We start from the raw sequence: 27,577 nt of genomic DNA, 5'->3' as shown, positions 1-27,577 counted from the left end.
CAAATTTTTAAAAAAGCTAAAATTTTTACAGCTGAATTTATGAGTTTTTCTTGAATTCTAATTCAGATTTTATATAGAACGGTCATTTTAACTTAAATGAAGTCAAAAATATGTAAAATTACTCAATTCTGAATGTACGTTGACCTAATAAGACATAGAATTTTTATTAAACCTAATTGAATAGAAATTTCACTTAATGCACCCATCTTAATGTATTTGAATCCCTTGCCCTATTTTTTATTTAACGCTTTTCTGTGCCCCCAAGAAAACACTCTGGCCCCCTGGTACATTTGGTCTAGAACCGCCACTGGGTATTATAAATAATAACTGATATGAAACGTCGCTTTAATAAGTGGTGGTCAATCATCGGTTTTGAATCTGGTATCGATTTAGTTGACAGTGCAGCGTCTCCATCTGACGTCACAGACCCAGCCAATCGAGCGTCGGCGTTGATCTCCTCCACTGCGTCCTCACTCACGTCCTTCTGCTGCTAACACGAACCTGAGGCTCCAGGATGTTTTTATCTTCTGCTCTCCGAGCTACTGTTTCGCAGGGGGTACGTTGATACTGTTTGCATGCTGACAGTCTCAGTCAGGAACCTTAGGTCAGGTAGATAGGAGTGGAAGAGCAGTGACTCTTTACAAGGACACCTAGCATGGGCCGCTAAGCTAGGCTAGGCTAGGCTAAGGAGTGTTTGGTAACAGTAGCAGATAGCTTAGCTTCAACATGTCAGTTATTATTTAAAAGGTGATAACTTGACAAAAAAGACCGAATAAAGCCTATTTTACTTCAAATGCAAGGAATTGTAGGTAGACTCCATATAAAAACAAATACTGACATCTAATCATAATAATAGCAGCTAAACGGGAGTTTTTAGTCTTGAAATAAGCCGCTGTGTTGATTTAGCAAAGTATTAGCATATATATGTATATTTATCAAAGTATTCAGAGTCATCGTGTCTTTGTAGATTAAAATGTTTGCTTTCTACAGAGATGCATAAAAGGCCACTAACTCGTTTAGCACAATTAGACAATATATGATATATACATGTGTGTGTGTGTGTATGTTAATTTCACTGTTATATGTAACTTATGATTTACTTTTTTTCATCTGTATTGCAGGCCAGGCAGATCAGGGGTCTGCATCGGTCTGCTGCAAGAGCTGGAGCTGGAGGAATCTTTGTGGTCAGTTTACGTCCCACATCAACATGCAAAGACTGATTTAGAATATCATTTAATTTATAGGTTCTCATGGATTATAGAGATGAACACCAATTAAACTGCTAAAGTAATCAACTTAATCACATTTCTAGTCATTGTGGATCTGATCCTTGTGTATTCAAGAAGACTGTTATGACATATTCTCATTTTCTTTTTTTTCTAATTCCTTGGTTCTCGGTGATGGTAATAGACATTTCTCTGGCAGCTGCAATGTGTGTACATTCTGTACATTACATAATAGTGTGCTCTATTTCATCCCTCAATACTTCCAATATTAAATGAGCAGTACTACTTTCAAAAGTGAAAGCTGTAACAAATGATAACACCTGCTTTACGCCGCACCACAGTTTTACTAAAATCCTCCAAGAAGTACTCATCTTTCCATTTGCTCCTTATTTTTCCAAGCAGTAAACATTATTGACTGGCACTCAAGCATTTCTTAATATGGCTGCTTATTTCTTCTGCTAAGAGAAATCTGACAACTACTTGGATTAAAAAAAACAAACAAACAGCTGGATGGATGGGGTTTGAAATCGGATCACCTGCCAGAAAGTCATTTCCTCTTCTTTTCTGAGTGTATAAAGAGCTTATAATCGGTTTATTGTTAGATTCGTTAAAGTTGTTCCTGTATTCAGTGTTCGACAGTAATAAAAGCTGAGAAATGCTTTAAACAACTAATTTCAAGTGGTTAGGGTAACGTTTAATTTTAAAAGACACTTCCCTTCAATAAAAGGTTTCACAAAGGCCATTTGCTGCTCACAAGGGGGCAGTGTGTGCAGAAGCAGAAATAATAGTTGTTACGGGTCCTCTCTGCCATTAAAGAAAAACACCTGTTTCCTCTCTGTGTTTTTATGGCGCCTTCCTGGTTAATCTTTTATAAACCAACCAGCCATGTTTTGTACAAAAAATAACTGATATCAGCTTAATTATGTGATGGATAATGAACACTTAATATTGTCACTTAAAAACTAACAGTTATTGTGTTTTGAACTCTTTGTAACTTAGTATTTTTTATTCCTTCAGCATAGAGATACGCCTGACAACAATGCTGACACTCCTTTCGAGTTCACAGCGGAGAACAAAAAGGTATGGCTGGCTTCTCTGTTCAGCGGGACAGCTGACAGGTGCACTGATGTGGTTTAGTTTTGTTTGGCAGAGCAAGTCTGATCTTTACCCCAAGGGGTTTTATATATGTTTTTGTTGTGTTTTTTTAAAGCTCCTGTAAATAAATGTTCAGACCTTTCATATTTGCTTTTCTTAGCTTTACTGATTTAACAATGAACAGTAATGCTTTTTTTGTTTTAACTTTTATTTTTTTAACAGAGCTGCTAGGTGTTCAATAATTCTTCTTAGGATAATTCATATGAGGCTTTTTAGCACTGAAAATGTCAATGTAGTTGGAATTCATTGCATTTTTAAAACCTTTGGAATTTGTTAGATTAAACCCACTTTTATTAAAGAGCTGTCTTCTTTCTTTCTTTTTTTTTTTTTTTTTTTTGTTCACTCGTAGAGGATTGAGGCAATCCTTTCAATGTATCCCGAAGGACACAAGCAAGCAGCCACCATCCCGGTCTTGGATTTGGCCCAAAGGCAGCATGGATGGCTCCCCATCTCTGCAATGAACAAGGCACAGTCATTTCCCCAAAGCCTCTTATGCTCTGCTCTCTAATAACATCTTGGCAGCTGATTGTGTCTCTGTTATGGCAGAATTAGCAGAAATAAGATTGATCCCATCAGAGGTAGACCCCTGAACCACATTTGGCTAATATACAAATCGCCTTCGACAACAAAACTAATTAAAACCGCTGATTTAAACTTAAAGCAACAGAGCATTTTTATTTTGTGTCAAAATATATTAAAAATAGCTAGATTTCTAAAGATATGTCAGATTAAAGAATATTTTCTGAATTCTGAAAATGACATCACTTTACAATTTAAAACGCACAAAAATACAGAATTTAATCAAAGCTAAAGGCTACTAGAGAAGGTTTTCTGCTTAAGTGTGTTTGTGTGTGTGTGTGTGTGTGTGTGTGTGTGGGGGGGGGGGGTTATGAATTATTTCCTCTCTCATTTAGACAAATTTTTGTTCTTTTGTCCATTACCTTATTAAAATGTTTTGTAAATATATTTTTTAATGGAAAAAAAAGTTCAAAGCTTTAGACATTTTTAGCAATGCCTTCACTTTCACAGCTAAAATCCAGATACTTAATAATTAATTTTTTTGCCCAAAGTCTGGATAATGACCAAGTCGTACCGGATTTCTAAAGCTTTTTTATTGCTGTTGATTTTTATTCTAATAAGCTGTTCAAATTAGTTTATTCACATTTTATGGGTGTTTTAACTTGAACAGTGCACCCTCTGAATGCAGCTAATTGTTTTTGTTCAGGTTGCTGAGGTGCTGGGGGTGGCGCCGATGCGAGTGTATGAAGTGGCAACATTTTATACCATGTTCCTCCGTCAGCCTGTGGGAAAATACTTCATTCAGATCTGCACAACAACCCCCTGCATGCTTTGCAACTCTGACAGCATTCTGGAGACCATCCAAACCAAGCTGGGTAAGGGAGGACTTTTTCAACTTAAGAACAAAACAAATAAAGACATGAAAACTCAAAAGACTACAGACTCTCAGTTTTAATAATTTATAAACAAGATTAAGGTTTTTACAAACATGTAAATCTAAATGGTATTCAACAAGTAGTGGCAACAAACAAGATTACAAGAAACAAAACAGGAAACCAAAGTTCAGCCTTACATTTAGAAGATGATGCTAGTTTTTCTTTTCCTTTACTTACAGTCAAGTAGATATTACATGCTTTCATAATCTGCATAATTTATTTTCCCTTTTAATTTCTACCCACCTTATGTTTTCTCAACAGGTATTAAGGCTGGAGAAACCACTCCAGACAAGATGTTCACTCTGATAGAAGTGGAATGCCTGGGCGCCTGCGTGAATGCCCCAATGGTTCAGATAAATGACAACTATTATGTGAGTGCTGGGCCACTCTGCGCAGATGGCCTCCTTGCTGCACACTCTTAACTACATTAACAGAATTAGATTAAAAGCAGAAATACGTTTGTAAGGAATGCCTGCAGTGAGTGCAGCTACCAGCGCTGTTTCAGCTGCGCTGCAGTCCACACGCAATCAACAAGAAATAGTTTCGCTTCTTAAGGCAGATGTGACATTAACAACATGTTTTCTGAATAATTGTGCCGTTATATCCACTGGGGGGAAATTAGTAATTGAACGCTTAGCTAAAATAAACCACAGTTTAAGGAGAAAAAAAACTGAAAAACACTGAAGGTTGTTGTAAAACTGCTGAAATGTGATTACAAAAGTTAAGAGATCTTATTAATAACATAAGCAGTGGTCGTTCTGGGATGTTAGTGAGCAACTTGTGCTCTTAAATGAAATTTCTAGGTAATAGGATTAGGTAAGCCAGTATTTAGACTAGAGTTTTAAAATGTTACCTTTTTGATAAAGATTTACTGTACGTTTTTATACATCCAATAGAACTGTAAAGCAGACAGGTTTCAATGTCCTTTTTAGATTAAAATGCTTCCTGCATTGGAGCAGTAGGCTACTAGGATAGCAGTTTTTGCTCAAACCTGTTTTTTTTATTTTTTGGCTTCATCTCATAATAATTATCTTCATTCTGCTAAATTGAACAATTCATCTGCATAATGTTCTCTACTCCGTTGTGAATGTGTCATAAACTTAACAAAAAAATGAGATTCCCTCACCTTCTCAGATACGGAATGCTGAAAGTATTTGATTTTGTTTGATGTCCAGTTCAGAAAAGATGTTTATACATATTTCTTTGTCAGTTTCATAAAAATTAGTGAACTTTAAAAGCAGCTTCAGCTTTCCTGTTATACAGAAAACATTTTAAAGCAAAAAAGTATAAGAGCTTAAAATGTGAAGCAAACATCCTATTTCTATTCGAGATCGGGAAGTAATGTGCAGGTTTTCCACTAGATAATCTTTTTTTTTTTTAAGGTTTTGTTGATAAAGAATGTAATATTTCTATTTAGCTGTTTTAGACTAACAGAAGAAAAATAGATTTTGATATGGCTCTTGTTTTATCTAATGCTTTTTATTACAGTAATTAGTCCTATCTAGTTGTACATTACAGTGATCCTAAGGATGCAGTGGGCAGCTAACAGCAGCATTGGATCAGATTTACGCTTATGCTAGGAGACTGATGGTTGCAGACTTATAAACTGGGATCTTGCTGCCTCTCCTGAACCCAAACACCCTGCCTTTTAACCACTAGGCCATGGCTCTCCTGTATTTTAACATCAGCATGCATTGTTTTACTTTATTTTTGAAAATACACCAATTACTTTTCTTAGTTTTGTTTTTTTTGCAGAAACATTAGCTCTCTTTCCTTAGTTTCTTGGTTTGAGTCCTATTGAACCCGACCTTTAGCAAACCCATGAGCAGCAACATCTAGGGGTTCACACAAGGTTAGGGATACATCTATAGAGATGACATGGATAGCCTTATTTTTCCCTACAGTAACAACATTGACAACTGCAGTGTCTAACGGATTGATGCTTATTTCTCCCCCTCAGGAGGACCTCACACCAAAGGATATTGAGCATATTATTGATGAACTGAAGGCAGGACGAGTCCCACCACCTGGGCCTAGGTATAAACAACAAACACCCAATCAAGAAATTTCCACTTTCTAATCTTCTAATAATAATTTGTTTATCTTGTAGGAGTGGCCGTTTCTCTTGTGAGCCAGCAGGTGGATTGACTTCTCTGACAGAACCTCCTACAGGACCAGGATTCGGTGTGAGACCAGACCTGTAAATATTTCTGTGCCTCTTATACGTGGTACTAAGAAGGTTGCTGTTATTGAAATCAAAACATATTGTGTAAATAAAATGTTCATTTACCTGTTGTTTAGTTGCAAGTGTGTTTCCTACATTTACTCATTACAAGCTTTTGTCTTCAAACACTCAATACTTTATATTTAGGGCAATTTTTCCAAATTGTTCTGGCATTCTAATACATTAACCTACACCCTAAATCAAGATTACCTATTTATTTCATTGATTTTCTTTTTCCTTAAGTTGTATAAATACTAATTGAGTAGTTTTATTTTTGAAGGAAGATTACTGCACCAAGTTAATGAAAAATAGATATCCAGCAACAAGCCTCAACATTATTTGAATGTAGATAAAAGGAATTAAGCAAATAAGATTAATCAGTTTACCATGGTTGCATGAGGGGATACCTGGACCATAAAACTGGTGCCCAGGCAGCCAAGCTCCACCAGGATGATGGAACATCACCATGCACTGTCACCAGAAAGGTTTCTGTGCCTCTGGGAGAGCCACTGATATGAATTTCCTTGATCAAACCAGGAAACAGATTTCTTTAAGGGAGGCCTGATGCCTATTACCGCCCATCACTACCATTCTCTGAGCAGCAGAATTTGTGGGTTTCCTTGGCAGGAAGGATCTGGAACCATTTCCAGGCCTCTAACCTCGCCTAACTCCAGCAGAACGTATCTGAGACATCACATTTAAGTCAGAGACTCCAACTTGTTGAACTTCTGACTTTGTAGGATATCAGTGATACTCTGGTCTGGATCTAGGAGAAGATGCTTGAAGAAACAATCCTCATAAAAGCAGCAAGTCCTTATAACTGCAAGCAATCACTATGCATTCCACACAAGAGAAAAAATCCACAATTTGTTTTGTTGTGTTTTAGCATGCCAGCACACCTTTATGTATGAATCCAGTTCTTTAGAACCAGCTCAAACTTAACTTTTGAACAATGCAAAATTCATTGGCAAACATATTTGTCTGCTTGTATGCCTAATTCCAAATAATTACTGGAATATAACCATTACCTTAAATGCAGTATTTCCCTGTAATATCCTTTAAAATAAAGAACATAAATTGTGTTTAGCCATTTGGCTTTTCTACCGTCCACTCCCAGAGTGCCGCCAGATTAGCTTTGAGCTAATATCGTAACTCTGGTGTGAAGGACACCATGGTTCTGCAAATGACAGGTTGATGAAATTAAGTTACCCTTTTTCAGAAATGCACATTCAGGCATAACCAGTTTAGCAGAGTATGAGCAATGATATTTACAGTGAGCACAACTGAAAAAAAAAAATAAATCTTTGCGTAGTAAAAATTAAACACTTTTTACACAATTCCTTGCATAGATTTATTGTTGAAGCGCAAGATTCAAACATGTCATTTTTTGAAATGACTAAGAAAAATGCAAATACACCAGCCTTTGCAGTATATTTAGTGCAATAAGACTACAGATACAGTGAGGAAAATAAGTATTTGAACACCCTGCTATTTTGCAAGTTCTCCTACTCAGAAATCATGGAGGGGTCTGAAATTGTCATTGTAGGTGCATGTCCACTATAAAATTCCAGAATTCACAATGTATGGTTTTTTTTTTTTATCTATTTTTATGATACAGCTGCAAATAAGTATTTGAACACTTGCCTATCAGCTAGAATTCTGACCCTCAAAGACCTATTAGTCTGCCTTCCCAATTTCCACCTCCACTACATTTATTATCCTTAATTAGATGCACCTGTTTGAGGTCGTTTGCTGAAAAAAGACACCTGTTCACCCCATTCAATCAGTGAGAATCAAACTACTAACATGGTCAAGACCAAAGAGCTGTCCAAAGACACTAGAGATAAAATTGTACACCTCGACAAGGCTGGAAGGGGCTATGGGGAAATTGCCAAGTAGCTTGGTGAATAAAGGTCCACTGTTTGACCAATCATTAGAAAATGGAAGAAGCTAAATATTAGTCAATCTCCCTTGGATTGGGGCTCCATGCAAGATCTCACCTCGTGGAGTCTCATTGATCATAAGAAAGGTAGGAAAACAGCACAGAACTACACAAGAGAAACTGGTCAATGATGTGTAAAGAGCTTGGACCACGGTTTCCAAGGTTACTGTTGGTGATACACTAAGACATCATGGTTTGAAATCATGCGTGGCACTGAAGGTTTTCAAGCTTAAACCAACACACGTCAATGCCTGTCTTAAGTTTGCCAATGACCTTTTGGATGATTCAGAGAAATCATGAGAGAAAGTCATCTGGTCAGATGAGACCAAAATAGAACTTTTTGGTTGGAGGAAGAAGAATGATGAGTACCATCCCAAGAACAAAATCCCTACTATGAAGCATGGGGGTGGTAGTGCTTTAGGGGCATTTTTCTGCATATGGGACATGTTTACTGCATTGTATTATGGAGAGGATGACCGGGCCCATGTATTGAAAGATTTTGGGAAACAACCTCCTTCCCTCAGAGCATTGAATATGGGTCGAGGCTGGGTCTCCCAACATGACAATGACCCAAAGCACACAACCAGGATAACCAACAAGTGGCTCTGTAAGAAGCATATCAAGGTTCTGATGTGGCCTAGCCAGTCTAAACCCAATAGAGTCTTTGGATGGAGCTCAAACTGTGTTTATCAGCAAAAGCCCAGAAACCTGACTGATCCAGAGAAGATCTGTGTGGAGGAGTGGGCCAAAATCCCTCCGGCACTGTGTGCAAACCTGGTGAAAAACTACAGGATACGTTCGACTTCAGTCATTAATAATAAAGGCTACTGTACCAAATATTAACATTGATTTTCTCATGTGTTCTAATAGTTATTTTCAGCTGTATCATATAAATAGTTGACAAATCATACATTTTGATTTCTGGATGTTTTCTTTTAGATTATGTCTCTTACAGTGGAGTTGCACCTACGATGACAATTTCAGACCCCTCCTTGATTTCAAAGTGGGAGAACTTGCAAAAGAGCAGGGTGTTCAAATACAGTTATCTTTAATGTATATATCACCAAGATGGTGACATGTCATTGTTCATGGGTTGGACCTGTCCTTCAACACTACATCATCTGAGCATGCTTGGCATTTTACCAGCTCCTCCCTACATTTACCACATGTATGCTTGTAACAATCAACATAGCGCATGGTGGCGTGAATTGCTGCACCAAAGGTTCACCAGGCGAAACGCCCTTTTCCCACTAGGAAGTCCACCCGTTTCTCCTGCACCCCTGTGCATGCCTTATGGAGCGCGTGGGCATTTAACGCTGCTATGTCATGAATCCTGAACCAACTGTCCTCCAGTGTGGAGCGAAGGGTGATGAAGCAGCGGAAGCTCTGTAGGTCTTCTGACTAAAGCTGTTTGCTCTCCATCTTCTGTGGCGTACATTTTTATTTACTTTGAAGGAGAAGCTTCCCGATCTCTTCTTCCGGGCCCACACTGCCATCTTCCCCCTCTGTTGGCCTGATGTGTGTCACCAATTGACCTCTCTTTTCAAGTGGTGGTGAGGTCTCTTCACCTGTATTGAAATGAGTCATGAAATATCCGAATGATATGAGCAATGAAAATTTACAAATTTAGACAAAAGTTATGATTTGAATTATAATTCCTAAATATCTCAAGTTTGCCACTTCTGTATTTGTTCAGGATATATTTTTTTTATGTTTTCCTAAAACATAACTACCATAATCAGCAACTAAAAATTGGATGTTTAGGAATGCTCACCAGAAGAAATGTCAAAGTCTGAACTCATCTGAAGGTCTGTCTTCCCCACCCGAGTTGCAAGACTCGACTTGGTTCAGGATCATGTCCAAAGCCGCCTAAACAGTGTTTTTTTGTGTGGCATTTTTGCTTCTTGGCTTACGTTTGTAAAGTATGAAACCAGTGAGCGATTATGTGACGTTGTGTCAGATAATGTGCAATCACATGACTGCTGTCTGTTTGCGCCATGGCATAAAATCACCTACGTGCATCGCAATAATATAGCGAGACATTTACTAGACTGATGTTATTCAAAATGATTTGCGAATCTCCCAACCAAACATTGCCTACATATGTTTGACATTCAGATGGGGAATTAATACAGTGCTATGTTGCGAAAAGTTCTCTTGTTGTGGTCCAGGATCCTTAGAATTTCCCTGCTAGATTGTTTCTGATGATACAAGACTACCAAATGCCAGATATCCCTTCACCTTCAGACCTTACCTACCATAACCTGTGCAATTATTTCACAAATATTTAAGTTTACTTTTTAGGAAAGGCTGGCGAACTATAATACACTGGGGGAAACCCTGCACACTTGGTAAACGATTAATCTTTCCATTTTTTAACTAACATCGGACGGAATTTCCACACCTCTCTAAATGAAAAAAAAATCCCTTCCAAAATAATTGAGCAGAATACCTCACCGTTTAAGAGGTGATCGCTACAAATTGTGCTAGTTGTAGTTGGTTGCTAGCTCTGTCTCTTCACAGCAGCCACCCATCTCACTTGCCTTCCCGGGTCTTTAGGGAAGCGATAAAATGAGATGCTGTTTTTTCTTCCTTTTCGGTTGATACACCCATAGACATGGGTACACGCACTCACTAGATTACCATGTTTTTGTTGGTGTTTTCAAGATAAAATATAGAGAAAACTGCAATAGCTGCTGGTCATGCTCTATGTATGCACTCTTCTTTTCGTCATCTGAGGAGGAGTTAGCAGGTGTCCCTTGTTTACAGGTTCACACCCACTTTTCCACCACACTGCACCCAGAAAGCCTGCTTTTATTTCTCTTCTATTTATGTATATTTTCAGTAAAAAAAAAGAATAGATGAAGAATAGATGAAGATAAACATACGTAATTTAAACTACTTAAAGCAAAGCACCCCATGTCAACTCGCACACTGGAGATGCATAACACAACACTCCAGCATTCAGAATTTCGAAGGGTCAAACTTTGTAAATAAAAAAACAAAACACTAGATTTCTGTCATGTTATACCAAATTTCGTCCGAATCCAGTTAGGTTATTAATAATGCTTATATGAGCACATTTGTAGCCAACAAACAGCAAATCTGAGGGGATCTTAAGACTAGAGGCAGACAGTTTAGTTTTTCTTTTACACCCTTACAACATAAAACATGTATAACTTACTCATAGAATTCAGAGCTTTGTCAAAGAGCATACAAAAAGGTTTGGTGATACAGTGGAATCCGCTAATAGTGGTCACGGATAATGTAATGAACCGCTTATAGTGTTCAAAAGGCTTGGGACAGAATCATTTCTATACAAATGCTGTTTAAATTATTCGTTTATAGTAATCAAGAAATGCACTTATAGTGTCATTCTTGGCTATTTTATGAATGTAAACGTGCCAAAATAATTTTAAAAATTACGTGTAGCCTAGTTATTTTATTTTTTTACTCCCAAGATTCCTTTCTGGGCGTCTGCTTCTGCCTAGCTAGCTCACATAAAAAGTTGACAACCGGACAAGTAGAACTAGCTTGCGAGTCATGACCGGAAATGAACGATGAAGAAGAGGAGACTGTATTCCCTTCCAGAGCTGAGGAATGCAGTTTGCATTTTAAAGACTGGTCTCCTGCATGTTGGTTTCCAAAACTTTGACCTTTAAGATCGTTTTGAAAAAGAAGTGAACTCGGTGTTGGACAACACTCTGATCCAGGGAACCATAAATAAATATGTGAAGTGATTTCTTAATGCGGTGCAGCAGATCCGCAACACAAAACAGGGGTAAGCTAGCTTTAATTTTTTGTAGCCTATGCAGTTATCTTCTATTTTGTTGTTGTATGTTTGTTTCAAACTTCAGACTTGTAAAAAAAAATGCACCAGCTGCACCAAGCTACCAGAGTTATATCTGCGCAGAACACTGTAATTAAACTTACATGGTACTGTAATAAAATTCAGTAGATGCGGAAGCTATCCATTTCATTTCATTTTGCTCATTGAAAAACCAGACAAATGGCATTTAGATGATATTCTGCATAAAAATAAGTGAAATAACTGTAAATTCCCATATAGTAATCAACCGCTTATAGTGTTAAAATTGCCTCTGGACGAACGTGACCATTATAAGCAGATTCCACTGTAAAATATTCAAAAATTAGTAAAAATAAGCCTAATCATAAACTTCCCTACTCTTTTTTTTTTTCCAACATTCACATAATATGTTGTTGAAACTGGTTTGATTTCATTGATGCAGCCTTTTGGTTGTTCTCTTGGGGATGGAAGTAGGAGTGAGAAAATTCTGGGTTTTATTGTACATAAATGCCAATTTGGCTGAATTTATGAATGAATGTGGGCTAATTGTAGTCATTTCTAACCATGCAGCCTTTTGGATGCATGGTAACAGGTGTAATAAACCTCTGGCTTTTCAATTGTTGCAAATGATCACTAGAAATGTTTATATTTTTGTATTTATCCCTATGCGGTCTACTGAACTACTTTAAATATGATTATTTTGGTATTACTGTTAATTAAAATGTTAACACGAGTGTGTGTTAGTATGTAATACTACTTTTGTCACTGCTTTCTTAGCTCTACATTAATACCCTGGTGGCTTATTTCCTGCTCAGTATGTCCCCCTCCCCCACCTCTCTGCTCTAGACTGATCTGCAACATTATGCCCTGCGACGCATGCGCACTGAGTCCGCCCTGATGCAAATGCCACTGCGCAACCAGTTCAAAGCTGACTCATTCACACAAAGAAATGGCGGGCATTAAACGAGAACAGCACCACACAGTCGTTGGCGCTGGGCCCAAAGTAAAAGCATCCGGCTGTAACATTATTAAATATATCTATTGTGTAACCTAAGCAGCCATCTTTCGAGAAAGTTCCTACTGATAGCGGCACAGCAGCGGAAAAGATGACGTCAAGCGGCCATTCCTGTCGTTGTCTCCCTCTCTTCGATACGAATTCGCCCGATTAAAAAGGGGGGGGAAAATGTGTATTCGTTTAACATTCCGCTAATTCGCAAAACGCTAACGAACAAAGAACACTAAAAGTTATAAAAAGTGAGACTTACTCACAGCTTCGACAAAATACCACCTAAAAAAAAAACGTTTGACACATACCCAGCCAGGCTCTTTCCAGCAGACGGAGGTCTTATAAACTCAGTAGGGACTCGGGGGGTGGGTCACGTGACTCGTCTCGTCCAATCGTGGCGCCCCCTGCGTGTTTTGCTAGGCTTTTCTCGGGAGCGGACGACAGACGAACGGCTGCGATGTTTTCAAAGGCAGCGATGAACGTCACACAGCCGTAGGCTACAGTTAACGCTACAATATTTAGAAAATAACTGTTAATATTACGTAGTTTTAAGTTATAGCGGGACGTGGATGAGTCGGTAGAAACGTCTGATCCGGGTCGAAGGTAAGCGCGAGGCAGTTTCCTGATAGTTTTTTTGGATCAATGTTGAGTAGAAATCCCAGTTAGCCGTTTGGCTACATTACAGCGAGCTAACTTGACGTAAACTGCGTGCGAAAATGAACGTTTAAGTGTTTGCGTGGGCTCTGTATAGTTGTGCGCCACGTGCCTTACACACATTGAGTAGTTTATGACATCTAGACCGAGTTACTTTAGTGTCTTTCTTTTCTGTCGTGGCGGACTGCTTGAAAGCGAGGGTTCAGGGAGCAGGTAGGAAAATGTCGGAGCGTAGCAGCTGCTTTCAGAGGCAGTCAGTCAGCGAGGCAGTGACGGGCTGGAAAGGCTGGGGAGGGGGAACGCTGTGAGGGCAGCAAAACGGGCTGCAGTGGGCTTTTGTCTCCAGCATGCTATGTTTTCTATGTTCATTATTGCCTTTTAAAACATTACAAGACCACGCTTAGGTTGTCAGAGAGCAGCAATCGTCTTAATATTCATATATGAACGGCTACAGGTTAAATTCTATAATTATCCGTTGCATGTAAACAAAAGAAAAGGTTTATTTTTGGAGAATTTCTTGGTAACAGGTTTCAGTGGGTTAAAAGAAAGCAGAGCAGCATAAACCCTGAAATGGGTGTTGGTGTCTGCAGTGATCTTGCCGCCGTTTATTTACTAAATTCCCCTTTTTTTGGAGATAATCACCATCAGGTCTGGTGTAATAGGGAATAGGATTTGTTGATACACACAGGGAACTTGCTTAGTTGAAGTAATTAGGAGCCTGATCCTCCTAGAGCTGGCGACTCTGTCATCTTGGGGGTGTGTTTGCCTCATACAAAAGCTGTCTGTTTTCTTTTTTTCTTTTAGAGGACTGGCTAGGCAACGATCAATCCGATTGTAGACATAAAGCTATAAAGGAAAGTGAATAGATGAAAAACATCTGTGTGAATTAGTATTTCATAAAGCTTTCAGATTTCACTTTCACATATTAATATGGATATATACCTCAAAATTTAGATAAAACTTGCAGTCTAATGTGACAAATGGGAGGTAAATGTATTTTTTTTTTCCTTTTTAGTACTGTCAAAATGAACATTAACATCTACTATAAGGTCTTGTGTAAACCAGAGGAGGCTTTTACAAAGATGACTGCAGATGTAGCTGCATGAATGAGGGCATTTGTTCTTTTCATTGTCTTAGAAATACAAGAGCTTGATTTCGACTGTAGTCGGTACGCCGTTCAATCGCTGGGTTTAATTTTTTTCCTATAATGGTTGATAAATTGAATATAGGTTTATACCCCAGCATTTGCTAAAAGCGTCAAAAATAAGCCTGGAAACTCCCTCCTTTTTGGTTTGTAAATGCATCAAGAAACACCCTTTTTTCGTTAGTAAAATTCAGATAGAGGTCAGTGACTTATGCTTTTAAGCTTAAATGCCAATCATGCATTTCCTTTTTTTGCATTTTTTTCCCTTTTAGGCTCAAAACAACTTAATGTATCCCGAGGCCATAAGCACAAATTTTAAAGTTCATTCCATTTGATTTAATTGAATATGTTCATATTGGTTAAAGTCCTTACAGAGAAAATCTCTGCTGGGCAGTTGTGCCTTTAAAAAACGGTATTTATGTTCCTGAAAGCCTGATTGATGCATCTGTCATCTTTATTATAAGTCTTATTTCTAATATGACCCCTTCAAACGGGGCTGGCCGATATGGCCTAAACATGAAATTTCAGATTTTTTTGCTTTTAATTCGAATTACGATCTATATCCGATTTCCCCCTCCTAACTTATTAAAACCTCTTAATATCCACCTGATTGCTGCTGCTCCGTTGTGCATATCTACATTAAGTACAGAAGCGCGCTTGAAAATAACACATGTTAAACTTTTACCAATACAGACATGTTTATACATCCTTGAAAGCTTAGATTCTCCTCAATTCAACAACTAAGTTCAGTGTTTGGACACAGTGAGCACCAAAGCACAATTAATAAAGATATAGCAGCGTATTAAATCAGAATTAAAATTAAGCTTTGACTTCCTACCTTTGAAGCTTTCCTGAAGCCATATTACAAGTCCAATCCTAGGTTGTTTATATTCCATTTCTCCTTAAGGGTCCATAGATAAAAAGTAATCCAGCATATTCATAATAAAAACATTCCATGGTGAGAAAATCGCCACATAAAGTATGGTTTTTACCATCAGAAAAGTCCCACCCTTATGGCTAATGCTAACTGTGTTGCTAATTACCCGAGCTTCCACAAACGTTTCCAGTTTATGTTTTTGTATGTTTGTTTTAATCACCTTCCAGTCTAGGCTTCTAGCCGAGCTTTGTAACTTCTCACGTTCACCGCCATGATTTCGCTTGTCGACCTGCACCAGTGGGAGTATAACTCCTGCTACAGAAGCTCTGGGGAGCCAAAATTGCGGCCCTATACAAAAAAAATATTTTCATTTTTTCAAATTTGCCGGCCACAAAAAAATTCTAATTAAATCATTGAATCAATTTTTTGCCCAGGCCTACTTTTCAAGTTTATGCTTGAAAAGGAGTGTGGGATTTGTTACACTAATGATTTACCTCATCAAAAATGTGCATGTTTTCTAAGCCAAAACAAGGCTTTGTTTTTGGTCCACTCTATAAAGCCTCAAACTCAACGCTATTTCTGACATGTAAATTGAAAAAGCTTCCTGGATGGGAAGCAAAACATATTCAAACTTGGAAGCAAATTCTAGTGGATTGTTTTTTTAACTTTTTTGAAATCATCAAAAATAATTGAGTTTCACACAGAAATAACCAGTGTAGGTTAAATTTCGGCAATTTTAAGGTCATACCACAAACTCTTAGATGAATTTTGTCTAGATTATGATAAGGGCCAATCTAGATGTTTTTATCTTTTATTTTGTTTAGTGATTTCTTTGGAATCATTCAGAACAGGGGTTGTTTGTTGGCATTAACCATTGGCCATACACTCTGCTCTAAGTTTTTCTGCGACAGATCAAAATTTGAGCAAGTCAAGAGGTCTTAAAGCTAAGCAGCCTAACCCCGGGATACTACTGAAAACATTTGTCATCGTCCTCGCCACTGATTCTGCCAAGCGCCCGATTCCACCGGGAGTATTTCAGAGTGGAGCGGTTGGACTCGAATCACCCTAGGAGTTCTTCACAGCGCAGTATAGTAGTATACACATGCAGGCTTTAAATGGAACAATAAAGTGGCCAGTACAAACGGAGTGGCGCATGCCTGCTCTTTATCTGGTCACCTTACCCTTCAGGCTGGGCTTTTCTTCATTTCTGGTATCATCTTATGGCAACCTATTTCCTGCCTGAACTATCATCTCTAATCTAGATTGACGAGGACTTGTTGCTTCAAGTCTGAAATATAGAGCAGCTGCATATTTTAGGGAAGAGTCCTTCTGACCATGCCTCTGGGATGCTTTCAAGAACACTCCGCGGCGCGCCAGGTGCAACCACTCTCATTGGCTAGAATGATTGTGTTCAACAGCGGCAGCTGGGCGTGGACACTCTACGGATGATCCAATGTGTTGGCGCATTCCGTGGGGTAAGCCCTCCAACCTTAGAGGGCTTTAGGCCATTATTTTCTATTACTTAATTGGGTCAAGCAAGGTTACAAGGGGCAACTGAGGTCTACAGCCCTTAATGTTTACTCTGAGTTACTTTCTGACCTCCTGGATGAGTTGTCAATGCACTCCTGGAGCTTTTCTGGTAAGCAGGTCGTTCCTGGAAAGATTCCCCATATTCCAGCCTTTCTCTGGTTGTGAATAATTATGCAACCGGTGTTGATTTTCCAGTGAGGCTCCCTCCAGACGGCGAAAGTAAAAGTGCACTGTCGTAAATATGCACAGCTGTTCTCCTGGTTTCTCTGTCAAGCCAGGCGCGGTTGTTTTGAGCTTAGCAGCGAATGACTAACGCTGCGTTCACACTGGACGTAGCTGGCGCGACAGAAGCAGCGAGTTTACATGCAAAGTCAATGGTTGACGCGCGTCAAGGCGCAGCAAAAGGTCCAGCGGCGCGTTTTGAGCACCAGGCGCAGCACGTCTGAGCAGCTGAAGCAGCGCGTCGGGTGCGTTTAACGCAGGGAGAGAGACACAGCGCTGATGATCACTCCTCTTAAACAGTTTATTGACGCCTAAATTAACTTAAAATGCAGAAATCTGCCGGCAGAATATGCAGTTTGGATTATTTAGATGAAAAACACCTACCAGCTGCCGCGGTGAACCTCTGCTGATGAAGGGATCCATACTGTCGGCGCCCCGCTGGTATGTGGGGGTCTGAGCGGCTCCGACAGAAAAAATATTGAAGGCAGGATAATAATCTGAATGAACTGACGGCACTGATTACGTTTTCAGGTGTAGTTTCTCACTTAAACACATATTAAAACTACTTTATTCCCACTGATCACAGCAAATATAGCTGCAAGGCAGAGAAAGGATAGTGAAGCTCCGCCCAATGCGCGTCAGACACACTTTTGCACCGCGCAGCCAGAGCAGCAAAGCTGCTTCAGCCGCGCGTCAGAACTAACTGGTACAAGCAGCAAAAAGGAAGCAGCAGATGTGATTTTGCTGCTTTTGCTGCGTGAACGTAGCATAACTGCACAAAGATTGCCACTGTGCTAGCAACGAGAATGCTTTTAACTGGGGGCGTGTAGCAGTTCTCGCCGTAAAGCAAGACTGACTCTCACGAGACTTCTGAGCCTGTGGGTGCGGGTCGGTGCTCCTGCAGTTGCAAGTGCAGTATTTCCCCCACAGACCACCAGGGTGGCCGAGAATACCTTTGTTCAACCTGAAATGAATCATTTAATCATCCATAACGTTATGGAACACATTAATTAACTGAAAAATGTTGCATAGTGTGCCTTTAACTATTATTAGACAGAATGATGTCAATAACTTTGTAAATTGCGTTGTTCCTCAATTTCTTTAGATCCGGGCACGCTGATTGCACTTTGAGATATTTTAATCCAAGTCATGTTGCTAGGCAGCTTTCATTGCAGCAGTTTCTTTCATTTTCGGCAGAAATGGGTCGTTAGTATGGCTTTTTTTTTTTTTTGTGACAACAAGGTACTCTTTCAGACTTGGACAACATTTTTATTGTCATTTTGTATACACAGAGTGTGTACAAAAGGAAATTTTGTTTTAATTATACATTATCAAAAGATTGACCTTAATGCAGACGGGTTCTGTTATAGTGGATGATCCACATTCTGTCCACTGCGGCTTTAGGGTGTTATCGTCTTTTTAAAAGTAAAGTATTGGGAAAGGGGCCAGTAGTCGATCAGCTGATGTTTTGTTTACGTTTATGCTTTTTGATTCTGCTAATAAATCTGAGTCTTGGTGTACTTCGAGCCTTAAATATAAATACTCAACTCTACTAACAGAACCAATAAAGTTTTGAGATGTTTTTCAGGTAAAACACACATTTACATCTTGAATAAATTGGCTTAAAAACAAAAAGAATCTCTTGGACATACTAAAGGCTGATTTATACTTTGAAAATAGGTCGTCTGCGTAGCTGTCGCTGTGAACGCAGAGACGTCCCAGCCCCCTTCAGCCAGACACTGCTGCACCTCTGCCAAATTGTAAGTGACCGCAGACAGGAGGCGTCTGATTGGTCAAATCTACATCAGCTCTACACTATGCGTCTCGTGTGTGGTACCCTACCGGCTTGTTTTGTTTGTATGACCGCCATTGGGGAAAACGACTCGTGAATTTGGACCAGCTAGAAGAAAGGTGTGCGAGAACGCTGGAACCCTTTTCCCACCTGGATCCCTGTTCTTTTTTGCCCTTGTGTCCCTCCATTGTCGAAAAAACTTGCCCCCATTTCCTCACCGCCTTGGCCGTGTCTAGACCCACAGCTAGTTTGTGATTTTCCCCTTTTGTGTTGTGGCATGGAACATACATAGCGCAAATGTCTGCGTCATACCTGCGACAAGCTCACTGCGACACAGTGCTGCGGGAGGATAACCAGCCCTTTAGTCCGCATTTTTGTTTCAAGCAATTATCTTCGAGCCAGTTATATAATTTAAATGAATGCTACACTGCTATTTACACATTTTATAAGCTAAAAAGGGGACAATGGTGGATCAAATTAACACTGAACTTTAATAGTACACTGAAAAAATAATGCAATCACTTTTGGCATTTACCTAATCATATTTAGTTACTTTAACACAATTGTTTCATTTTAGCAGGGTAGGACATAAAACAATTGTGTTAAAGTAACTAAATATGATTAAGTCATGTCAAAAATGGTTGCATTAGTTTTTTCACTGTAATATGAACATCTGACATTTTGCGTTGTAATTATTTAAAAAAACAAAGTCATTGTAAGTTATTGTGCTGCTTTGGATGTAATTTCTTTAATGCGTTTTAGTTTCTCAACCATTTAGATATTGGCCAAGTAAAAAGCCTTCATATTTAATTCTTTGTAGAAAATGTAGACGCATTGAGGAAGGATTTGTGTGAAAGGATTGTCTCTGCACACAGCGTAGATTGTCTTATTATTGTTGTCTCTGCCTGTGTTGATTTACCAGTTTATCCACTTCATTGAACATATATTTACAGGAGTGTGGGTTTTTCTCTAAGATGAGTGTACTGGTAGATGAAGAAACGGAACAAATGGCAATTAACGAAAACTCCATCTTGAAAAACTATGAATCCAGCCAAAAGTTTATTTTTGTATATTGTGGTTCTCTAAGCTATCAGAGCACTTTTTTTTAATTCTTATTAGTTGTAAAGCAAATCTACTTGTGTTGTACTTCACTTGAGAATGTGTTTCTCAAATAATAAAAAGGTTTTTACTATTTCCTTTTAAGAAACAGGTTCATACAAACCAGTCCTTTCCCTCCAGTCCAGCTGTTACAACAATTTGCCAAATACATGTTATTATCAAGCAGACATCGAGTACATGATATATTTAATATATCACCTTACCAAATATTGATATTTTGATTATAATTGTGATTTGATATAATGGGTAGATCTACTTCAGTATTTGTAAGCAGGGGTTAAAGGGTGGGATGAATGGTAGCTAGTTAGTCTAAGACTATTTACCGGTTAAAAAAGGCTGCTGGGCATTTATGAGAAAAAAATAGATGAGCACCAATAAGTCATGTCTTGTACTTAAGTTCATACAAGTGAAAATACATTTCTACATATTTTAATTAAGGGACACACATTTAATACAATTTATGTGATATCTAAACATTTTGTGCATGTCTTAAAGACTGCATTGCTTTTACATTTCAAAACCTCCTGTTTACACTCCTGTTTCTAAATTCATCTTAAGCATTCATCATCTGAAACACATTCAGCTTATTTTTCTGTACCTATCAGCTCTAGCGGCAGTGGGCCTGGCAGATGAAGTGTTGAGGTTCAGCCGTTCATAAAGCAGTGGAGAACTCCCTCTGCTCTGCACTTTGAGTCTTTTAGAAGTGGGAACTTTTAGGTCAGCTTTGGATTAAAACCAGGTGCATGGTGTAGTTGACTGTAACATTCAACATTTATCATTAAACTGGTACAAGAGGCTCCGCCTTGTATCTTCACGGCTGACTACAAGCAGCTCACAAATACATTTTTTTTTAGTTCGTAATTTAAAGCTAAGAAATGGCGTCTTTTGATGTATACATTTGTTTAACTACGGAATTGCTTCATTTTCTGTTTTGGTTATAAACCACTACTTTGTTTAGATAATCCTTAGACAGCAGAATAGGAACCTGCAGGTTAGATCTCCAGTATTGGCCTTGGCAACCAAATTGTTGTATCTTTAGTTTCTTTGGTAGTTATTCAAGAGGTGTTGCATCTATTAAAGTAAATGTCACTGCATTTATGGAAATGACGGAAAAGATCTTAATCATGTGATTTAAGCCTCTATGATGTTTCTCTAGTGTCTTTCTGACCGTCTCAGTATTATTGTAAGCAGCAGCAGTGAAATATTATTGGGTGGGTGTTAGTTTTTTTTTTCTTTGCACTGTTTTTAAGCAATCTGATTGGAATTTCTATTGCAAGAGAGTAAACACCATGTTTTCTTTTAACAAACCTCTGAATTTGAAGTCCCAGCTCTTAAAAACATCTGCATGTCAGCCAATAAAACTTAACATCAGTTAAGAATCTTTAGGGCATTTCATCGTCCATTTGTTTTCCCTGTGGGATCAATAAAGTATTTTTGAATTGATTTTAAAACTGACCAAAATGTTTATGGCATAGTAATTTGCATGTAGGTTACGAGGAAATGTGTTAACCTGCCAAATATTGAATCCAAGCAGTTAATATTGAGATATAGAAGACACTATTTTTGCTAATTACAATTAGATGTGCCCCTCTAGCCGAAAGCCAGAAGGATGACACATAGCATTTGTTTTCTGTAAAATGCATTGACTCATTTTAGAGTTGCTTTCTTAGGCTGATATATATTAACTCAGCTGTGTGTAATACTGAACCACTTTGCTGGTTTGGGGTGTAAATCTGGATTTGGAGCACATTTTGTCAGAAAATAGTGTAGAAAAGAGACTGAATATCTAAAAATATTAATTGTGCCCTTTGTTTTTGTTTGTTTTTTTTGGTTGATGTTCAAAGCGTAATTTAGGTCTACTACCTCAGAAGGTGACAGATTTTATATAGATGTTTTGAAACCACCCATACATTGCTGCGGGATGTAACACGTCCTTTGTCTGCTGTGGGGCTGTAGACCCTCCCCTCAACCTTTTTATTTGCCTTTGTCTCACTGCTACAGCACTTCCTCTGTTTTGGACACAATTCATCCAACTTACCAATATGAATTTTTAGTACCCCTCCTCACAGTAGCACTCAAGCATGGCCAAAAGCAAGGCTTGCATAAAAACAATAAGCATCGCAGCCAGTTATAAAGATGGAGGAAGATAGCAGCTCGATAACGGTAAATCTAAAAACATAAAAACAAACAAATCCTACTCGGTCCTCTGCACAGTATTTACAGAAACTGCTAAAAAAAATGAATATCAGCCAGGCTGTTTCCTATATGGGCTTTAATTGGCACATCAACAGTGTCAATATTGTTGATCTGCACAGGCTATCATTTCCATTATGTGCCTTTTGCATATTACCTGTAGTTGTGCAGCTTGATATTTGAAGTAGAAATTATTTCTGTGATGATGTGGTTCTATTTTTCTAGCTCTCATCGTTCCAACACACTGGCCTAGGCACAATCTGGACAGTAGTTGTTCTGGTGAACTTTGAGCATTGCATTCATTAGAATCTGAAGCTAAAGGCAGCAGCGTATACTGGACCGTAACGCCACTGCAGAGACACTTCAGAAACAGAAGCAAATTAGAATTTCAAAAGGATGGAAATCATGAAACCTTACATTTCTATCATGAAATTGGAATGATTTTTTTTTTTAGCAGGTATTGGTTTTAAGCATACATTTAGGCAATTTATACTATGATTTCCAGCTTTTCTTATTGATTTTCGTAGATACATTCACATTGGACAGAAGATCTTATCAAGGCTGCCTCTTAAATTGCTGATCATTTCTGTTACTATAATGAAGCAAAGTTGATTAAACCAGAGACAGTGGCATGGTCAAAGCCTGATGTTTATTCCAGCTGGCACAGATGTGAATTTTTTTAAAGGGCTGGGCTTAATCTGGAAATAAATCTCCTTACTATTCCAGATAATTTTATTCCAGCATTCATTTCTCTGATCAAATCTGATATTTTTCTGCCATGTAAAAAAAAAAACAAAAAAAACAAAACATGAATGCAGAAATGCAGTGGCATTATTTAGCGCTTTAACTTCTGAAAAATCTTTAACGTAAAGCTTTAACGAAGAACCTTATCTAAATATGAATGCATCTAAAAATATTTTAAGGTTTGTATGTATTAAGGGTGCATAAGAATATCGCTTGTTTTGTTTATATTGTGTTTTTGGTTTTTTTTGCCAGGCAAACTTAGCAATGAAAATTCAGTCGTTTGGAAAATGTAACCATATATCCTCCACACGACACTGTATAAGTGCAACACATATAGGCCTTCATATGCAATATCCTCTCCAGAGACCAGACAGGTTGTAATCCTCTTAGTGGGCACAGTAATGACCAAGCTGCAGTTATATAAGCTCAAGCCGTTTTCCCTCCGTACATGATCTACTTCAGGTGATTGGTTTTCAACACAGCAGGTGTAATTTAGATGTAATTTTGACCAGATAGATTATAGCGTCGGTATGCTTTCCTTTAGTGTTTTTGCACGGCTGTTTGCAGCCAATTAGCTGCATGTTGTTATGCCTCTAAGAGAGAAGGAAAGCATTTCAAACATGCTTTCAGTACTGTTGGTTTTACTGTAGATTTTTATTGGAATGTTTTTTTTATTATTATTATATTATGCAAATGGTTGAAAGAGAATGTCTCTGAGTAATTTTTTGTGCAGTTTGAGCAAAACTAACCGAAATAGTGTTTTAAAATTATTTCAAAAGAATTCCTTAAAGTATTATTGAAACATTTCATCACCAATAATAGTTGTAACTTAAAACATGGTTTCCTCTTATATAAACTGTGAGTATAGTTCCTCTTTTCATGTTTTCAGCAATCAAACCAGGGTCATGCATTCAGGGAAAACCCCAGAAACGGTCAGTTTTCTGGTCTCACTTTCAAAGTAGTAAAGCTTTGAGTAATATTTTTTTGAGCTGCCAAAGATGGTTAAAGGTTTTTGTGGTTCTAAATCGACCGGGTAGAAGGATGAACTTGGAAGGTAGTGAAAAAAAACAGTATGCGACAGTGGCAGAAATAAGCTGCTTCCTCAGTTTCATGCTGCTTTTATTTCCACTCTTCACTTTCACTTCAGCCAGTCGTTACGTGAACAGGGCTGCAGTTCAAACAAGACTTGAAAGTTAAAGGTGTCGTTACAGTGAAGCAAAGGTCCGGCCAGTCCTAAATCTTGACTGCAGTTCATTAGCCGAATGTGTCCTGGAAGGCCTAGTGTGTTTGTTTTTGTGTGTTAAAGGGTGGAGCCTGCTTATTATACAACACGAGCAGGCCATTTGCTAAATATGTGCAGAACAGTGTTTTTATGCAGCATGTTGAGTTCAATATCTGTGATTAGAGGCTCACTGTTTTAGACTTTGTGACCTTTTCTACAAGACTGCTAATGTAGCATGGGGACAGAAAGAACAGGAGGAGCTTTGTTGAGATCTGATGGCTTTGTGTATTTGTTTGAAAAGCTTAGAGAGATTTCTGTTTGGAATGAACTATGGGGAAAATAAACATGTTGGATAGGGAAAGCAAAAGACTGACGATTCATGACAGTTCATGCGTTCTTCGATCATGAGCTGCTTTCGATTTGCTGATGCCAAAGAAGGCAGTCATATCCTGTTTACATTGGCTCCATTTGTGGCCATGCTGTCTGATAATGAGAACCCTACTGCCCTATTTAGGATTTATAAGATTTCCTCTCAGTGGGAACATTTAAACCTCTTTCTATTGATGGTAGATTAAACAGTACCCTAACCCAGGATATTTTTATATAGTTTTTAAATTTTTGTTTCACTTCTCACTGTCAGTTTGCTCTCATTACTATATAATGTTAATTCTCCTTTAACCATGTCTGTGCATGTTTCCACTCTGTGGAAGAAGAGTTATTTGCAACATCAAATTCTTATGTATTCCAAGTTTATTTATGTCAGATGTATGATTGCTTGTATGTGTGTGGCACTGTATCACCAAAGCAGTCTCCTCTTATGTATAAAACATATAAGAGGACAGGGTACCCTCCTTTAAAAAGTCTTAAAAGGCATTGAATTCTTCAATATAAAATCAAGGCCTTAATTGGTATTAAAATGTCTTAAATCAGTCTTTCTTAGGTATTAAAATTGTCACCGCACCATAAATAGGACTTTATTTGTAATCCATATCAAACAATAAAATAATTGACAATATTTTTCTTACATTTACCGAACCGCTCGCTGTTATCATTATTGGTTCCGTCCCGATTGGACCTTGGCGTGTTGTGCCACTAACTTTTTATCTGGACAACATGGGGAAGTTTTAAATTCAACGAAAAATTGGCTATCCATCCAAGAGCTTTCTGCATTGCTAAAAACACTATCAGGGATTGTAGATGAAGCATGATTGGAATCAAGGCAGTGGTGACACATGTGCGAAGCGTGAAACAAGTTATAGAGAAGCATCAGGAATTTCTCCATTCTGTTCCACCCTTGTCTCTGCAACGCCTCCACAGCGTCTCTTTCATCACCAACAGTGCTAGTAGAACCAAATCTCAGGAAAATGTTTGCCGGTATGCCACTAATTAAAGTCCAGAGATTGAGTACGGAACAAAACAAAGTTAAGCCGGGCGTACACTGCAATTTTCGGGGGGGATTTTCCAGTCGTGCAAGAATCTTTCGATCGGGCCGACTTTCAGCCTGATCGTGCGTTGTGGTGATCAGACAAACATGTTTGATTTTCTCCTGACCGTCGTGGGCAAATCGCTCAGTGCGCATGCGCAAACAAGGATGCTTCTGTAAACACAGCAGCATGGCGGGGATGCAATGAGTGAAGTGTAGTTCTGTCTGTAAAATTGAAATACCCTAGTAGCCTTGTTTGCTCAGGCTCAGCCATGTCCTTTTTCTAAATATGTTGTCGCCTTTTCTTTTTGGGGCTTTCAGCACAAAATTGCACAAATTGCCAAGGCGGATCGTTTCACTATAGTGAGCTTAATAATCCCCTTCTATTTGTTTGGCTTCCGGATAGACGAGTCCGAGTAGCACCATCTCACTGCAGTGCTCAGTCCGACGTGGTTTTTAGTCGTATAGTGTGAGCAGATAGATCGCATGAGAGTGTCGGGCCGAACATACATTGTGAGCAGTTAGTGAGCATACACTGTGCGATTTTGTATTTTTTTTTTTCAGTCATTGCACAGAGGTACTGCTCACACGGTACGACTATCCGCAGGGTTTAGTCGTACCATGTGAGCAGTACCTCCGTACAACGATTGAAAAAATCGCACAGTGTATGCCCGGCTTTAGTGAATTCAGTTCAGTAGTTGTTAAAAATGTTATTTGTTTGGTTTTAGCTTTATTCCTATGGAAAGTTTTTCAAAATTTGAAACATATCTAAAAGTAATGGTTTATGTTAAAATAAACATTTGGGGTAAATTTGTTGCAACCAGGTTTTTCTTGTGATTATTGTCAAGTTGGTCTTAAATTTTCATTTTAAGTGGCATTAAAAAGTCTTGAATTTAACTTGCCTTATGCTGTAGGAACCCTAGAGGAGTAATAAAGCAGAAGTAAAGCAGGGTTTTCGCCTGGACTGTTAATGAGCTGGATTTTTTTTTTTTTTTTTGTCTGCTGTACCCATATCTTCTCTCTCATTTGCTTCTTTGCCAACTAAGCCCACTCCTATTTCTTCGATATTTACTCCAGGTTTGGGAGGCAATCTTAATATCTTCTCGTCATTTCCAAACTGTCAAACTGACCCAGTTAGACATCACATTGATCCGCTATGGTGGGGCTCGGGGAACAGTGGTGGCTATGCACCGGCACTGAAATTATGCTGTGTTTTGGGGAGAAGCATTTCCCATCCAAGTTGTTTGGAAATCCTTCTGAACCGGAATGCTGTCGTCTTTTAGTTTCTTTCAGTCTTTCACCTTCCTTCAAGTGCTCAGAATGCGTCTGAGTTAATCTCTTAAAGTTTTTTGAGTTCCAAACAACCCGCCTGCGACCGAGGGGCAGCTTTGGAACTTTCAGCGCATGTACATATGAGTATTTCAATGTCAACATGGCATGTCCACATGTCTACAGAAAGCGCAGTACAATTCTTCATTATTTTCACATAGAAAATCCAGGCAGGAATTGGTTTTTACATTCAGAGCTGTTTTATGAAGCATACCGCATACATAGCAGTGCACTTAGAAGTAAATCAGAATGTACAGGTTTAAACTAGAGAGTGTATTCTTTACATGGAGCCCAGAACTTTAATATTACTCCATATGGTTCAAAAGCTATAAAAGTTTGAATTTGGAGAGACCTGATTAGAGAACTTTATTGATGGTTGAGTCTGAAAGCAGGGGGTTCACGCTGTCCTTAGCGCTTTCTCATGTATTTTGTACAAATAAAGAAGTATATGTGTTTAAGAACACCCATTTCCGCTCTCATTACTAACATTAAAAATTAGCATATCAGCCTAAT

The 27,577-nt window shown here is 38.5% G+C and overlaps 2 protein-coding genes and 1 long non-coding RNA gene across 4 annotated transcripts in view; 2 read left to right on the top strand and 1 right to left on the bottom strand.

Moving 5' to 3' along the window:
- The first annotated feature begins 399 nt into the window (after window positions 1–399).
- Window positions 400–6,131, top strand: ndufv2 (NADH:ubiquinone oxidoreductase core subunit V2). The gene is made up of 8 exons (XM_038290845.1): window positions 400–556; window positions 1,122–1,184; window positions 2,244–2,306; window positions 2,731–2,847; window positions 3,607–3,775; window positions 4,097–4,206; window positions 5,796–5,872; window positions 5,946–6,131. Exons 1-8 carry the CDS (start codon window positions 515–517, stop codon window positions 6,037–6,039), a joined length of 735 nt encoding a protein of 244 aa, XP_038146773.1. The 5' UTR covers window positions 400–514; the 3' UTR covers window positions 6,040–6,131.
- Window positions 3,837–13,117, bottom strand: LOC119787186. Its single transcript, XR_005281300.1, has 2 exons — window positions 9,776–13,117; window positions 3,837–9,569 (listed from the first exon to the last, which is right to left on the bottom strand). It is a non-coding gene; the product is annotated as an uncharacterized LOC119787186 (long non-coding RNA).
- A 123-nt stretch (window positions 13,118–13,240) lies between these two features.
- Window positions 13,241–27,577, top strand: part of ankrd12 (ankyrin repeat domain 12) — a 54,993-nt gene continuing 40,656 nt past the window's right edge. Inside the window, exon 1 of one of the 2 annotated variants that reach the window (XM_038290841.1) lies at window positions 13,241–13,418. The gene's annotated coding sequence lies outside the window, so the exon portion shown is untranslated. The remainder of the gene's footprint in view (window positions 13,419–27,577) is intronic. The other variant, XM_038290842.1, reaches the window with a different exon arrangement.

Source organism: Cyprinodon tularosa, unplaced genomic scaffold, assembly GCF_016077235.1.
Source record: "Cyprinodon tularosa strain WSP-4 unplaced genomic scaffold, ASM1607723v1 ctg29, whole genome shotgun sequence".
Classification (NCBI taxonomy): Eukaryota; Metazoa; Chordata; class Actinopteri; order Cyprinodontiformes; family Cyprinodontidae; genus Cyprinodon; species Cyprinodon tularosa.
Note: the sequence above shows the minus strand (reverse complement) of the source record. Positions and strands in the feature narration are given on the sequence as shown.